Source organism: Brassica napus, chromosome C4, assembly GCF_020379485.1.
Source record: "Brassica napus cultivar Da-Ae chromosome C4, Da-Ae, whole genome shotgun sequence".
Taxonomy (NCBI): domain Eukaryota; kingdom Viridiplantae; phylum Streptophyta; class Magnoliopsida; order Brassicales; family Brassicaceae; genus Brassica; species Brassica napus.
The window spans coordinates 53031430-53049592 of NC_063447.1; the positions used below are offsets into that span (position 1 = coordinate 53031430).

General features: G+C 34.6%; 1 protein-coding gene across 1 annotated transcript; it reads right to left on the reverse strand.

The window, feature by feature from the left end:
* Positions 1–9438: 9438 nt before the first annotated feature.
* On the reverse strand, positions 9439–13226 carry LOC106381103 (U-box domain-containing protein 12). Its single transcript, XM_013820965.3, has 4 exons — positions 12433–13226; positions 12199–12315; positions 10777–11211; positions 9439–10690 (listed from the first exon to the last, which is right to left on the reverse strand). Exons 1-4 carry the CDS (start codon positions 12697–12699, stop codon positions 9548–9550), a joined length of 1962 nt encoding a protein of 653 aa, XP_013676419.2. The 5' UTR covers positions 12700–13226; the 3' UTR covers positions 9439–9547.
* Positions 13227–18163: the final 4937 nt, after the last annotated feature.

The window sequence follows — 18163 nt, forward strand, 5'->3', positions numbered from 1 at the left end:
TGGGTTCTGTTTCTAAAGTAAGAGAGAACCAATTAGCATTATTACTAGGAATTTTATCATCTACTGCCTAGTTTGTAAAATAATTTTACATAATAAATAACTTTATTGGACCAATAGGATAATTCATAAAAGTAAAAGGGTGTTACAGGCTGACGAATTTAATCATACAATTCCGTGTCTCTCTATTGATAGAATAGTTTTAAAGTTACCAAAAAGCTTAGATTTCTCACATTTTTAGGAGCTTTTTCTTTTCTTTTTTCTTTGTCAGTCTTTCTTAATAAAGATATGTGCATATGTAGATGCATGTTACGTACCACGTTAAAATCTTTACTTTTTCCAGTATTTATATTCCGTACACTTGCGAAAATTATTACATCTTTTTCTTTTGCTGATGAAAACCATTTACCCTTTTTTCTTTAAGATAACCGTAATTTGACATGTGTATAGAATCAATCTTCGATTTTTGTAACATACGTATACTTGAAAAATGTATATACTCTTTAGTCAAAAAATGTATATACTTAGTATACAAAAAAAAAATGTATATACTTTTTTTTTTGCTTAAAAAAAATGTATATACTTGATACACCATTTCTTTTTGTAAAATCAGCTCCATCGCCATAACATAAAGGCGACATTTTAACGGGAACAAAACTTAGGTTCACCCCATAGGGTGAACTTTTAAATTCACCTCTCATTCTAGAACCAATCAAATTGCCACGTAGATAATTAATTAAAAAATATTAAATTTATTTTAAAATAACTAAAAAAAAATAATGCTAATTTTAACAACGCTGACACCGCCATCTAAACCGTAAACCCGAAATCTTAATTTTTTAACCCTAAACCGTAATTCTAAAACCCAAACTCTATACCCTAAACCCAAATCCTAAACCCTAAAACCAAACTGTATATTCTAAACCCAAATCCTAGACCCTAAACCCAAACAGTAAACCTTAAATCCAAACCTTATACCCTAAACCAAATCCTAGACCCTAAACCCAAACCGTATACCCTAAACCTAAATCTTAGACTTAAAACCCAAACCGTAAACCCTAAACCCAAACCCAAACCCTAAACCTAGATGCTATAAGGTTTGGGTTTAGGGTCTAAGATTTGGGTTTATGGTTTGGGTTTAGGGTTTATGGTTTGGGTTTAGGGTTTATGGTTTAGGGTTTATTGTTTGGGTTTAGGGTATACAATTTGAGTTTAGGGTATATAATTTGGGTTTAGGGTATAGGATTTGGGTATAGGGTTTAGGGTTTAGGGTTTGGGTTTAGGATTTAAGGTTTAGGGTTTAGAATTTAAAATTTAGGGTTTACGGTTTAAGTAACGGCGTCATCGGCATTAAAATTGGCATTATTCTGTTTTTTAGTTATTTTTAAATAAATTTAATATTTTTTAATTAATTATCTACATGGCAATTTGATTGGTCATAAAAAGAGAGGTGAATTTAAAGGTTCACCCTAGGGGGTGAACCTAAGTCTTGTTCTTTTAACAGTAAGTTCTTCTATTGTTTTTATTTTACCAACTATGTGATTTTTCATATTATAACATGAAAACTGGCTGTGGTGTTTACAAAAAGTTACTCTGTTATGGGTTCATCCGGCAAAAATAAATAAAAACAAGATTGTTGGATAAACTTGAAGTTACTTAGGCTACAAGTAATAGATATCCTAATGAGTTTAGGAAATATTGTGTTGTGTTTATCTTAATGAGTTTAGGATATCCAAAGTGTTATATAAAGAGATATCAACTTGTGATATAACTTAAGAGTTTAGAAGTGTGAGAGCTTGAGGTTTTGAGATAGTTTCCTCAAGAGTGATTAATAAGAAGTGTTCTTATTCGAGTTACTATAATTGTGTTTGTGATTACTGAGAACTATATTTGGTATCAGAGCCACAATCAATCATGAGTGACATTGTTGCTACAACTGCGAAGATCAAAGAAGGCGGAGGGCTTTCATCGATTAAATGTCCGATGCTGAGTACAACTAATTATACAGTGTGGGCAATGAGAATGAAGATTACTTTGAGGGTTCACAAAGTTTGGGAAGCCATTGAAGCAGAACAGGTTAACACCGAGAAGAACGATGTAGCGCTAGCCCTATTATTCCAGTCAATACCGGAAAATCTTATTCTCCAAGTAGGAGAACTCGAGAATGCTAAACAAGTATGGGAAGCAATAAAAACTCGACATGTCGGGGCAGAACGAGTACGTGAGGCTAGGTTACAGACTCTAATGGCCGAATTCGAACGCTTGAAGATGAAAGAGTCTGAGAGCATCGATGACTTTGGTGGGAAGCTATCCGAATTAGCCTCGAAATCAGCTTCTCTTGGTGTCACCATTGAAGAAACGAAACTTGTTAAGAAATTTCTTATGAGCCTTCCTCGAAAGAAGTACATACATATTGTTGCATCTCTCGAGCAAGTGCTCGTCCTAAATACAACGGGTTATGAGGACATATTAGGGCGTTTAAAAGCATATGAAGAAAGAAGAAGAAGAGAAAGAAGAGGATCAGGGAAAGCTTATGTACTCAAATACAGAAGGACAGAGCCGGGCTCAACAAGATCAATCTAATCGACAATATGAACAAACAAACCGAGATTATAACAATGATTGGTATCGAGGCAGAGGCCGTGGAGGTCGATATAGCAGAGGAAGAGGACGAGGACGGTATAACGGTGGAAGAGGAGACTACAACTACGGAGGAAGAGGAGATTACAATAGCGGTGGAAGAGGAGACTACAATAGAGATCCATACGCAGGCAGAGATGCATCTCGCATCACTTGCTATCGCTGTGACAAAGTAGGTCACTTTGTAGCTCATTGTCCGGACCTGAAGCTTAAACTACAAGAAACTCAAGAAAACGACGTCACTGAAACACAAGAAGCTGACGAGCTTATGATGCACGAGATTGTTTTTCTAAACGAGAAGAATGTAGTTCCTGAGAGGTATGAAACAAACAGTGGAGATGATAATATATGGTACCTCGACAACGGAGCCAGTAACCATATGACCGGAGAACAAAGGTATTTTTCGAAACTTGACACTACGATCACCGGTAAGGTTCGCTTCGGAGATGATTCCAGAATAGACATTAAAGGGAAAGGTACAATCTCTTTCACCGACATGAATGGAGATTCTCGAAAGATGACTGATGTCTACTTCATTCCTGATCTCAAAAGCAATATCATTAGTTTGGGACAAGCCACTGAGGCAGGATGTGATGTAAGAATGAAAGGAGAGACACTCACGATGCATGATCAAAGTGGTAAGCTACTAGTTACATCTCGGCGGTCAAGAAACAGATTATACAAAGTTCGAATGGGAATGAGAGACACATCGCGCCTTTATCTAACTGAAGACAACGAATCATGTAAGTGGCATGCTCGGTTGGGACACGTAAATCCTGAGACTATTCGAAATATGATGCAGAAGGAACTAGTTTTGGGACTACCAAATATCAACATTGAGAAGGGAGTATGCCGATCATGCCTTCTTGGGAAACAGAGTCGCCAAGTTTTCCCCAAAGCTACATCCTATCGAGCTACTAAGACGTTAGAGCTTCTTCATGGAGACCTTTGCGGACTTATAACACCTAACACACAGGCTGGAAACAAATATGTGTTTGTTGTCATTGATGATCACAGCAGATATATGTGGACGATGCTATTAAAAGAAAAATCTGAAGCTTTTGATAAATTTAAAAGGTTGAGAGGTATTGTGGAACAGGAGACGAGACAGAAGATACAGACATTTAGGTCTGATAGAGGCGGAGAGTTTGTCTCTCAAGAGTTTAACTCTTATTGTGATGGAGCAGGAATAAAAAGGCATCTCACCGCACCATACACACCCCAGCAGAATGGTGTTGTTGAACGAAGAAACCGTACGATGATGGAGATGGCAAGAAGTATTTTAAAACACATGAATCTACCAGACTATCTATGGGGAGAGGCCATAAGGCATGTTACCTACATACTCAATCGGTTAGCCACGAGATCGCTGAAGGATCAAACCCCATACGAGCTATATCGAGGTAAAAAGCCTAACGTGAGTCACTTGCGAGTTTTTGGTTGCATCGGATATGCAAAAATAACAGGCACACACCTTAAGAAACTCGACGATAGGTCTCGGATGCTAGTGCACTTAGGGACAGAACCGGGATCCAAAGCGTACAGATTATATGATCCACACACAAAAAGGATAGTGGTGAGCAGAGATGTCATCTTTGATGAATCAAGAAGCTGGGAATGGAACAAAAAAAACGACAAGACAGAGAATAATAAAGGTTTCAAGGTACAGGTTGGAAGGTTTGGGAACCATGGAGCAAGTGGAGTCGATGAAACAAACCACACGAGTAATGATCACGAGCCTGTTCGGGAAAATGATCAGTACGCTGATATTCAGAGCCTTGGAGAAGACGAAACCGAAGCACAACCTCTAAGACGGTCAGAGAGACAAACAACGAGACCCAAATATCTTGATGATTATATCCTTTTAGCTGAGGAATTAGGAGAAGAGATTCTGATGTATCTCGACAACGAGCCAAGAAATTTTGAGGAAGCAAAAGAGTCTAAACAGTGGACGAGAGCCTGTGAAGAAGAGATTGAATCCATAGTCAAAAACAAAACGTGGATCCTAGTAGATCTACCATATGGAGCCAAGCCTATCGGTTTAAAGTGGGTTTTTAAACTAAAACGCAACTCAGATGGAAGTATAAGCAAATACAAGGCTAGGCTCGTTGCAAAAGGGTATGTACAACGTCATGGGATCGACTACGACGAGGTGTTCGCACCAGTAGCAAGGATTGAGACCATACGTCTACTTGTAAGTCTAGCAGCTGCAAGTGGATGGGAAGTACATCATCTTGATGTAAAAACAGCATTTCTCTATGGAGAGCTTAAAGAAATAGTCTATGTATCACAACCAGAGGGTTTCGAGCAGAAAGGATGTGAGAGTAAGGTCTATAAGTTAAACAAAGCTTTATATGGTTTGAAACAAGCTCCAAGATCATGGAACCACAAGCTTAATCAGACCTTACGCGAGCTGCAGTTTGAGAAGTGTGCGAAGGAGCCGTCGGTATATCGCAAAGTGATCGATGGAGAACTTCTCATAGTTGTTGTGTACGTGGATAACCTTTTCGTCACAGGAACAAATAAGAAGAATATCGATGAGTTCAAAAGGAACATGTCTAACAAGTTTGAGATGAGTAATTTGGGAAAGTTATCTTATTATCTTGGGATTGAAGTATGCCAACATGAAGGAGGAATCACACTAAACCAAAGACGATATGCATCTAAAATTCTAGAGAATGCAGGAATGATCAAGTGTAATCCAGTACACACACCAATGGAGCTTGGATTAAAGCTTTCCAAAGCAGAGAATGAAAGAGAAGTTGATGCAACGATGTACCGAAAGAATGTTGGGTGTCTGCGGTATCTCTTACACACAAGACCTGACTTATCTTTCAGTGTGGGAGTTCTTAGTCGTTATATGCAGAATCCTAGAGACTCACATGGAGCTGCCATGAAGCAAGTACTACGATATTTACAAGGAAGTGTGGCGTTTGGTCTAGAATTCAGACGATCTGCGATGAAAATACCAAGACTTGTAGGGTATAGCGACAGTAGCTATAACGTAGACCCGGATGATGGTAAGAGCACGACTGGACACATATTCTATATTGATAATAGTCCCATCTCATGGTGTTCACAGAAGCAAGAAGTAGTAGCATTATCAAGTTGTGAAGCAGAATTCATGGCTGGGACTGAGGCTGCACGGCAGGCTATATGGTTACAAGATCTCTTGAGCGAGATAACAGATCAACAAAGCGAGAAGGTGCTGATATGTATCGACAACCAGTCTGCTATTGCCTTAACAAAGAATCCGGTGTTTCATGGAAGGAGCAAGCACATACACAGGAGGTATCACTTCATCAGAGAGTGCGTAGAGAATGGACAGATTGAAGTAGAGTATGTTCAAGGTGATAAACAGAAAGCGGATATCTTGACAAAAGCTCTAGGAAGAATTAGATTCAGAGAAATGAGAGACTACATTGGAGTGAAAGAAAACTTCAAGCTTAAAGGGGAGAATGTTGGATAAACTTGAAGTTACTTAGGCTACAAGTAATAGATATCCTAATGAGTTTAGGAAATATTGTGTTGTGTTTATCTTAATGAGTTTAGGATATCTAAAGTGTTATATAAAGAGATATCAACTTGTGATATAACTTAAGAGTTTAGAAGTTTGAGAGCTTGAGGTTTTGAGATAGTTTCCTCAAGAGTGATTAATAAGAAGTGTTCTTATTCGAGTTACTATAATTGTGTTTGTGATTACTGAGAACTATAAAGATGAAGCCATGAAGGTAGAGTATGCTTTTGCGGGGTGTTCTAATCATCCTAACTCTTAAGCCACAATTGCATTAGGTTGTTGAAAGACTTTTGCTACTTCCTTCCCAAGATTATATCACGCAGTTGGCGATCTATGAGCTAGAACTTTTTTGCTGGTGTTGATGCTTACTATCACGTGTCTGCTATTTCTCAGCCCAAATGGAATATGTTGAGAACAAACCAAATCAAACTCGAAGAAAGCAAAGAAACCAAAATGATTGAGGCAAATACTCGTTTATGGTTTGTATATTACAGTTGCCTCAAAATCCGATTCTTTTCGCTTTAAGAATATACTAGGTGATTTTGCCGTACTCAGTTACGGGTATAAATATTTACAAAACAAGTATATTATAAAATTATTAATATTTAATTTTAATTATTTTGTAATTATATGTATGATTTATTTTAAATAATATTATATGAATTTTAATTAGACATTTAATTTGAATATTATAATATCTAATCAGCTTGGTTATTACTTGGGTATATTGAATTGTATCCACTTTTCCAAGTTTAATCATAGTATTTTTGTGTTGAAATAGATTAAAATTTTGATTTTTTTTACTTCAGCTTTTGATTTTGGGCATAAAAATTTAGATTGTTTCAGTTATGGGTTATACATATTTCTTCAAATTGGAGCATAATTAGTTTTGATTCTAGTTAAACTAAATTTGATTAGTTTTATTTATTGCATTAGTGCAGTTCTTCATATATATTAAATATGTATATAAACTTTCATAAATTCTTATATATAATTTGATATTTTAGCATTGTAAAAATAGTAGAAAATATGAATTGATGATAAGTACCAATTTTTATAAACACATTACCAATAAAATTTTAAAACTCATGAACAAATATCAATATTTACAGAATATTTTTTTTTTATAAATTCTAAGTAACTTTATACTTTTGATGTATAAAATATAAATTAAAAACATTCTAAATAATCGTAACATAAAATTTTAAATTGGTTTATGTATTCTAATTATAGGTATATCATATTGTATAAATATAATTTTTTTGATAAATCAAAATAAAAATAAAAATATTAAGCCTTAAAGTTTTAGGGGTATTTAGGTTTGATTAAAGTTTATATATATATATATTAAGTATTTTGATAAAAATAGAAAATGTAATCAAAATTAAAATTTAACAAAAAGGCATTTGCAAAAATGATATTTTATTGTCTCAATAGTAGTAATTATAAAATATTTTAGCTCATCAATGATATTCTAGTATATGTTATTTAAATTAATTTTCAAAATAATCTGAGAAAATATATTGATGTAAAAGATATTTTATTAATTTAATATATATTATGTTGTTTAATATTATTCTGTAAAGAGATGATTATTTTTTAACATAAAATATTTTTTGTGAACTTTCCTTTTTATGAAATCACACTACATATAAAATATATTTTCATAAAATAAGTTTTCTTTCCTTTTTGTAAATATAATATTCTTTTTTATTAAAATATGTTTTCTTTCCTTTTTGTAAATATAGTATTCATTTTTATTATATGAATATTTAATTTTATTATATATGTTATTTGGAAAACATAAAAAGAAAACTAAAAAAATAATTGGCATAAATTATTAAATAGTTTTTAATAATGACAATGAGATATAATAGTTTAATTCATTAAAGGTATCTTGGTAATTGACCATCATAAAAATTAACATGAGCGCGACACACATTCAAAACTAACTTATTAAATAATATTATAAAGATATTTATCCTAGAAAAGGTAATTTTCATAACCAAAGTTATACATATATAAGTATATAACAAATAAATCTCACCAAAAATCAACTCAGCAACTTTCAACTGAATTCCACAAAAAAAACACATTTTTTATGGCTGTGACGAGACGTTAAGAGTGGTCAAACACGGTGAGTTACAAAGGTAAATATGTCTATGTTTTTTAAAGACTTGGTCCGAAAGACCCTAAAGAAGAACAAAGACACATTTGGTGTGCGGAGATTTTGCTAGAAAGACGCCAAGGAAGGGATAATTGGAGTGACTTTTAACCCCTGTTCGTTTGGTTGCCGCAGGTTTCAGCGTCAGCGGCAGCGTCGGCGTCAGCGGCAGCGTCGGCGTCAGCGGCGGCGGCAGCGTCAATGAAGACAGTTGTTGTTCGTTTCGCAGACGCTGACGCTGCCGCTGACGCTGCCGCTGACGCTGCCGCATATTAATATCACGACCGCAGGTTTTATCGGCGTCAGCCGCAGGACGCGGCGTTTGGACGCGGCGTCAGACGCAGCTTCCTGCGTCAACGAAACGAACAAGAGTTGACGCAAAATGTTGACGATGCCGCTGCCGCCGGTACCTGCGGCAACCAAACGAACAGCCCTTAATGTGATTATATTGTGACTGAGAAACTTGGCCCTCATAAAATTCTAGCCTGTTTGGTTAGATTCTGGAACTTTATTTCATATCAATTGTGCTTTTAATCTGCTTTGAAATTTATGCCTAGCTGTACACAAATGCCTAAATGCGATTATTCTTTGCATTAAATCTAAAATCTCATTTTTCTGAATTCGTTGATGTAAATAACATTTAAAATTTTCCAAAACTTATAGTAAAAATGAAGACATGTTCATGAAGTTGCACCATCCGGATCAGAACCGGTCCTAGGGTGGGTGTATAGGGCTAAAAGTAATTTTTTTTTTAAAAAGAGGCCAATTTTCAGGAAAAAGAAAAGAAAAAAATGAGGTAGATCAATTCTGAAACCGGGTTCTTTTAACTTAGAATATAAACTTAAACTTTAAACATTAGACTAAAAATATATTTGTTAAAATTATAGCCGAATTTATTTAATTAATAAGTCAGCCGGAAGCCCACGCTTCATTGGCAGGGCCAAGGGCAGGCTCTGCTCTGGATCATTTACATAAGTCACATATTGCTAGTTGTTATGTCTCAAGTATACTCTTTGTTCATCAAGACGAGATCAAAAGGAGTTCTCAAGGCAGTCCAAGTTTTTGAGACATGCAGAAGCAATAGATTGTGTTGTGATTTATTTTCCGAGTTGGAGAGAGGTACAGAGAAAAACAATTCCATTGTACAGGTTTCAAAATCTTGTCCTTGTGGTGTAACTTTAATATGAAAAATGTAAAACAAAAAACTGTAAAAGCAAACCCTCTAAACCTCAGATCAGAGAGACTTGATCTTCTACACCCAAACCAGACTGCTTCTGCTGTTCATTAAAACGGCTAAAGCAGTTAAGTAACTGTGCCGCTTTGCGCTTCCCTCTGTCAGTACCATTCTCAGCCATTTCTATTAAACACCCCATTACCCCTAACTTCTCAGCTTCAATCAAATACTGCGGATCCCATGAACACAACTGGACTAACACCGCAGCTGCGTTCTCTTTGTTCCGCGGCGACCCGCTTCTAATAAAATCAACCATAAAGGCAACAGCATCAGCCGCTCCAACCACTACTTTCCCTTCAGGATGACTCGATAGTATAGCCAATATAGCTAATGCTTCATCGACCATTCTTCCCTCCGGTTCTGTTAGTAACCGCATTAGCACCGGAACTAAACCGGCCCTCACAGCTTTCCCTTTGTTCCCTTGAAATATACAGAGATTGAACAGAGCAGTCCCTGCATCTTTCTTGCCTCTCTGTGACCCTTCGCTCAGCAAGTTCACAAGCGGAGGGATGGCTCCAGCCGCGCCTATCGTCACTTTGTTCTCGTCTATAACCGAGAGGCTGAAAAGTGTAGCCGCCGCGTTTTCTCTAGCTTCCATGCTTCCTTTCTTGAGCACTTGAACGATCCCCGGAACCGCTCCAAACGTAGAGATGATCCTTCCTTTGTTCTCTTGAAATATCGAGAGGTTAAGGATCGACGTCACGGCGTGTTCTTGCGTCCGGGGGTCATCGAAGTTCATGAGGAGACTCACTAGAAGAGGAATGGCGCCTGATGCAGCGAGGACGACTCGGTTATGGTTGTTCTGTTTTGCTAGGAGGCGGATTTCTCCTGCGGCGGATCTTTGCTCTTCGGGGCGTTGTGAAGTGAGCTTACATAGGAGTGCTTCGATCTTCAACTGTTCATCAGAAGGAGGTGAGAAGGAAGTCGAAGAGGAAGAGGAGGAGGAGGCTTTACTACTCGGTTGAGGATTGTTGGGACGTTTTGGAGGTTCGATGCCATTGGATTCACACCATTGAGCTATAAGGCTTCTTAGAGCATAGTTCGGTGTGACGGTGTCGCTTGTTAGCGTTACTTGAGTCTTTGGACACGTGGTGTTTCCTTCTTCTAGCCATTTCTTAATGCATTCACGATCATATGTCTATAAAAAAAAAATAATTCAGACAAGACAGAGTTAACAAAAGTTGTGATAAATTAAAAATTAGGGGAGACGATGTTTTACTCTACCTGCCCTGAAGAAACAATGACAGGATCACTAATCAACTTGAGCGAAATCGGACAGCGGAAATCTTCAGGAACATTCTTCTCATCTTCATCTTGTGCCTTAGAAAGCGACGGTTTTGATCTCAATGGAACGTCATCCAAGTTAGGATTATAAGTTTGCACAAAGTCCTTGATATTCTTGAGAAGCATCATCATCTTCTCAAAGCTTTCGCCAGGATCGTCACCGCCGCTGGTACTAAGCATGTCAAGTAAAGCCAAAGACTCTTCCGTAAGGTCGGTTACAGTCATCAGTTGAAGCTTCTCAGCCACTCTCCTGAGGATCTCAGAGTCTGTTGCACCGTCGTAAAGAGATAGAAGGTCTTTATACAGCTCGTCATCGTACTTCTCGCCGCGGCCTTTGCCAATCGATCTTCTTAACTGAACTAGAACAAGCTCAACCTACAATTAAGTAGAAGCAAAGTTGTGGTCATGAACAAGGCCGGTGGACATAGCCAAATGAAACATTGGCCACGACTCCCAAAAATCTGAGTGGTTAATATGTATATACTATCGACCCCCAGATAGGCCTGGGACGGATCGGATATCCGGGCAATTTTAAGGTATCCGGATCCGGATACTTATCCGGCGGATCCATATCCGGCGGATCCATAATTTTATTATCCTTATCCGGATTCGGGGTTCTCAGATATCCGGGTGACGGATATCCTTCTAAAAATTGTAATATCCGACGGATATCCGGATCCGGATTTGGATCCTTAAAATAAATAAAATAATAATAATAATATATATAAAATATTAAAAATAATTTATAAATAAAAAATATATAATGTTTTTAATTATTTCTATGTATAATATTACAAAATTTACATAAAATTTACATATACTATTATAAAAATGAAAATATATTAAACAAAGTTAATTTTTATATATAGATATTACTATTTTTGAAATAGTTATTAATAAAACTTACGGATCCGGATATCCGGACTAAAAAATCAAGATATCCGGATCCGGATTCGGCCCCTCCGGATATTCGGATTTTCGGATCGGATCCGGATCGAATCTCGGATCGAATCCGGATCTCGGATAAAAGTCTCAAGCCTACCCCCAGATTGGTTAAGAAAAGTATATATGCATTGATCATTTATTCCTTTTTTTTTTAATAACATATGTTCGGAATCCGTTATCACCTAATATTAGGTCCGAAATTACAGTATGTACTATTAGTTTCGTCTTAGCGGTCAATCGAACCGGGGACCTCTGACACAATGGCATGGGTTCTTTCCAGTTGAATTAATGACCTCTGGTTATGAATTGATCATTTAGCACTCAATCCATAATTATTTCAAGACCGTTAGAGACAAGCAAATGTAAATGTAATTACCAAACATCAGAGACAGAGAATCTCTTTCTCTCTCTATGTACCTGTTCTTGAAGCTCATCTGAAATTTCAAGACTCTGGTAAGGAATCTCACTCAATGCTTGTTCTAACAAAGCTGTCACTTTCTGGAATCTAACCATGACTTGGTCTCTCTCCAACACCTTAAAGAATCATAAAGACAAAAACATTTTAAAAAAAAAAGAAACAGAACATATCTGCTTCTGTATTCCCGACAAACAATAGCATCAAGAATCAAAAGATACTTTGTTTTCACGCACCAGGTAAATCTTGCTGACTTGGCTTATATAAATAAGCAGATCCTTGGCATGGAGGAGCGATTCTCTGAGAGATAGCAAAGCCTTCATCATCGATTCTTCAGGGAGAGAGTTTTTGCAGTCTCTGATCTCTTCCAACATGGGAAGGAGGAGCTTTAATCGCCGGGAGAGATGGGCGCAGTGTATCTTCATCGGTGGACGGTGATCTGAAATCGAAGCGATCTCTTTTACTGATTCGATTAAGATCTTTGCTAGCTCTGTTTTCGCCATCTTTTCATGTGTGGAGAAGAACGCTTGATCTGGGCCGGGAGAAGTTTTTGGTCAGGAGATTGGACTCTCAAGCATGGAAAAATTAACAGAGAAGACGAAGAAGAACTTGTCTGCGTGCGTGGACTTGTTGTTAGAGAGAGAGGGAGAGAGAGACGATGTCGTGTGTAGAGAGAGAAAGCACTCATCACGAGTCACAAGTCCTGAAACGGTTATAGGTGAAAAGTGAAAACAGCTCTGCTCGGGTTGACCCGGTTCAGGTCGGGTTGGTCCGAGCAAAACTTGCCTTCTTTAGCGCAGATTTGGGGATTGACTGGTTTGATTTCTTACCTTTAATTATTTTACTTTCAGTTTTCAACGGAAAATATAATCATAATAATTATTATGCACGGAATATATCACCTAAAGATCCTCAATTAAGTGAATCATGTTTGCGGACAAATTAAAAAAATTGAACTTAATTAATCGGAAATTATTATGATTAACCATATATATATAATACACTTATGTGTACTATTAAAATCGAAGTCATGACTTTTTTCATGTGTGATTTTTTTTATTTGGACCATCCTAAAAAATTTATTAAATTTTACATAACTTAATTATAGTATCTTTATTTTATTTGAAACACTAATAAATATCTTAAACTATTTATCTAACAAAATCTTTCAAATATCTTTTAGAATCTTTTTAAAATATATTTTTGGAACTAGTTAATTAAAATTTTAATTATCACAAAGTATAATTAGAAACTAAATTTTAGTTTGGTTTTGATTGTACACAAAAATTAATAATTATATAAAATACTTTTTAATAATATTTTAATGATAATAACAATTTTAAATTGATTTAATCTTTTAAAATTAAGTTTAAGAAATATTTTAAAAGATGTTTTTAAAAATAAATATTCGTTTCTATTTCTAATTTAAAAATAAAATATCTTATCTATTTAGCACAAAAATTATAACTTATTTCATATGTGATTTTTGTTTTTAATTTAGACCACTTAGAAATCATACTTTTAAATGTTTTTACCATGTAATATAATTAATTTACACCTCTTTTTACTGATGAAACATTTGATATTTATTTATATCGTATATATAAAACTTTGGTCCACTGTTATTTACGTTTGTGCATTCCCCTGAGTTAAAAACCAAATCGGTTTATTATTTAAACATCTATACTAAATTGGTTTAATTAATCATTATATACCAAATTCTCTATTACGTAGGTTCAAATTAAATTAATTTCCACATATATTTCAAATTTAGAAATAAAAAATTATGTAAATAAATATTGTTACATAATAATGTTTTCAATATAAATTTTGTTAAAAAGATACAAAATTTATAAATTTTATAGTAATAATATTATACGCCACACAGATACTATTATAAAATTAGATAATATATAACACCAAATTATATAAATTTATTGATATATTTTATTGCATAATCTAAAAAATTTTAGTATTAAAAATCCGCACGGTCGTGCGGGTCAAGATGTAGTAACTATTTAAAATTAAATGGGTCTAGACAAAACTTGCCTTCACATGAATGAAGGTGATTTATGGACAGTTTAATGTTCTTGAAGAGGGCATACATTAACAAACAGACATGCCTAATTCAGGATCCGGTTATGTGAGAGGTCATCCAATTGGTCTCGACCAACTAAAGCATTTAACTTGAGTTATTCTCGGTAGGTTCACTGCCCAATAAAATTTTATTATTTTAAATTTGATATCTTTTAAAAAATGAAACAAAATATTGTCAAATTATATTATGTATTAAAAAAAAAAAATAGTAGTTACAGAAAAAAAAATTAATTTTTTTTTTTTTTAACATCGTTAGCAAAACACTAAACCCTAAATCATAATCCCTAAACCCTAAATCCTAAACCCTAAATCCTAAACCCTTGGGTAAACCCTAAATCTTTGGGTAAACCGTAAATCTTTGGATAAATCTTAAACTCTAAATAAAAAAACACTAACACACTAAACCCTAAACCTTAAATCCTAAACCTTAAACCCTTGGGTGTTTTAGTGTTTAGTGATTTTGATTTAGAGTTTAGGATTTATCCTAGAGTTTAGGGTTTACCCAAGGGTTTAGGGTTTAAGATTTAGGGTTTAGAGATTATGATTTAGGGTTTATGTTTTGCTGACAACGTTGAATTTTTTTTTTTTTGTAATTACTACTATTTTTTTTATTTATTTCTTTTTACCTTTTAATTTTAAAAACATAATATAATTTGATAATATTTTTTTTCCTTTTTTAAAAAATATCAAATATGAAATAACGCAATCCTATTAGTTAGTGAGAGGTATACCCTCGGAGTGAATCCAAGAATAAGTCATTTAACTTTCTTGCTATCCAAGCTTCTACGTCGGAAGATGGATTTTCGGCATCCAACAGTTTGACTTGGGAACAAATCAACAACCTTGTTCTTGAGATATGTTTTAAAATATTTCAGTTCACTTGTATTGTACTCATTTTAATTATTTTTTTTCACGTAGGCAGTTCTGAAGAAGAAAGGTTGGTTGGTTGGTTGGGTTAGGTCGTGGAGCAGGTTCCGTTTACTGATCTCAAAATTGTGGAATAACTAAGGAACAAAGATGAGCGGATCGTGGCGCTAGAGAACCAAAATGCAATGATTCTATCTCAATTGGCTAAAAACCAAAAGGTTACCGAGACGATGAGACAGAGATTCAACGAAAACTTGTAGGTATTTTTATTTTAAAAATAATAATCAAATTTTAGTTTTATTTTATGAAACCTTTTATGTAATTGAATTTTAATTATGTATTTTAATTTTCAAATTATGAGTTTTTGATTGTCTTTATTAATGATTTAAATATAAATATTTGATTTAAAAAAAAAAATTGTTTAGAAAAATTGACGAATTCCTGAAGAAAGCATTACCGACGGAGTACCAATTAATTTGTTACTAGGAAATGTTTGTTGGGCATATTTCTGAAAAACTGCAGTTATTGAAAAAATTCTAGACGAACCTTTGGGAAATTTGTTTTTACCACCTTTGTCCATGGGGAAATTTTAGTGATGCATTTCCGACGATTATTTTCTACCGTAAGTAACATGACGTCTCGAGAGAGGAGAATACGTGTGTTACAATTTGGTTAATTCATCGAAAATCCATAAAAAATACGTCTGTCGAAAATTCTTCAGTGTTTCGAGAATTACTGACGAGTTTTTCTGTCTAAAAAAATAACTAGTCTCGACAAATGAGCTTCTTAGAGAAACTATAGGTACAATGCATTTTCACGGATTTCATGTGGTTTAAAGTTGAGAATTGTTTTAGTTGTTATGTAAATTGGAAGGTTTTAGACTGTTTTCTCTATATTCTTAGAGATATTTTTGTCCAAAACTAACAGCATTAATTTGTTAGTGATTTAATTGCCAGAATATCATAGAGATTTGCTTAAGTATTTATACTTTAACCAAGCAAATTGTTCCTAAACTAAACCCTCCATTAAATAAATAACACCCAAATAAACTCATACACTAACTCATATTTGGTTCGGTTTGTTTTTCTCGGTTTGACTTTGTTGGGACATGGTCCTTAGATCTATCTGCTGGCAAATACTCTTACAAGTACTTTTAATGCCAAAGGCCCTCAGGCTGAGGGTTATTTTATTTGTATAATTACTCAAATCTTAGTCAAAAAATCAGCTAATTTTGCATTCTTCTCCTCCGTTTGAAAACCGTTTTCAGCCACGTAATTGCGTATAAGCAAACCCCCTGAAAGGTACTTACCAATTAAATAGATAATTAGATATCTTAATCATATCTTAATCCATCTTACTATTGGACAAACATGACTCATTTTTATTTCTGGACACCATTTATCATATCAGGTTGAGACTGTATATATTTTAGAATAGCATTGTTGAGAAGTCTTACTTGAAAATTCTTCAAACGTGATCAATACCGGTATTTCTTAAATAAAGTATGTCAGATATTTCAACGGTACGTATCCTTCAAATCAAAATTAATTTCCTTTCATTTATATCATTGGCCTACATGATAATTCTGATATAACAACATTCATCAACAATGAATTCATCATGCATCCATTCTTAATAGTATATGGAAGAATCTTATGGAATATATTGTCACTTATTTTAACATTTAGGATATAGTCAATTAGTCATCATATGATATTAAACCGTACAAGTTATAGAATCTTCAGTCAATTTTTTTTTATAGAATCTAAGCGATAGGATTCCGTGATATTTGCTCTAACAAGATAAGTATTTCTCTGCTACTCAACGGACTGGATGAGTGAGCTCTATACGTTTAGAAAAAGAAATCCAAGTTTGTGCCGATGAACATGCTTCCAAAGAATTAGATGGTCGAGCTTCGGTCTGCAGACCTCCGGATTATAAAAAATGCATGTTGTGTGAAAAACAAACATTTATACTTTATGATCTTAGAATGAAATCAGTGAACGAATATCATTTGCTTAATATTAAAGTTATTCAATATGTGTCGGGTGAGTTGATTTGTTTCTGTGTATATCACTGTTACTGTATCAAGCTAGTTATGAAAACGTTTTTGGCGTAGAGATAAAATAGAAAAGGAGAAAAATAAAAGGAAAGTATAAACGAGACATGGAAGTAAGAAATATCAGTGAAAATAAAAGGAAGAGAAAATTATTGTCGACTCTGACGAATCTCGCGTGCCTATCAAATGATTTACTATATTGTCCTGATTTACAATTTCTATTTTTTCTGGACTGATCCCGATTTACAATTTTTTCACTCATAAAGTTGAGTCCAAAAACTTCTGCCCCTTTGGTGTTATCAACAACTCCATCTACCGACTACCGTACGCTTCCTATTTACTTAGTTTTATCATTTCCGCTATTATTTTAATAGGAGTATTTTCCACAAATCATACATTTCCCTTTTTTATATTTTGTAGGATTATTCGTTTACCTAAAAATAATAAAAGATGATAATAGAACCAAATCATACAAAAACAAAAGGTTGAATTATGAGTCACTTCTTTATTACACGATTTTGAGATACTTACTTATTGAAATACTGAATGGGTCATAGTAAAAGTTGAGAATAGTTTTGCATGTTTTTGTATAATGAAGTGACTCATAATACTTACTTATTGAAATATTAATAGCGGAAATTTTTTTGGGCTTACATCAGTTATTAACTTCAATTTCTTCTAGAAACTAAATTATCGCTGTTTAACCAGTTTGGACTTGAGCTTCAGTCAAAGTGGTGAACCGCAACAGATGATCGGTCCACTCTCTAGCATTAGTCGGAATGTATTCCAAATTCGGATCGGAAAATGTGATACGCTTTCGGGCTAATTTATTCTATAGCATTAAATGCGTTCTTTTTGGACCGATCGAATCAGCCGATTGAGTTTATCCGAAAAAAAAGACACACACTTTGTGATACAAAGTGACTCATAATCACAAGACCGGT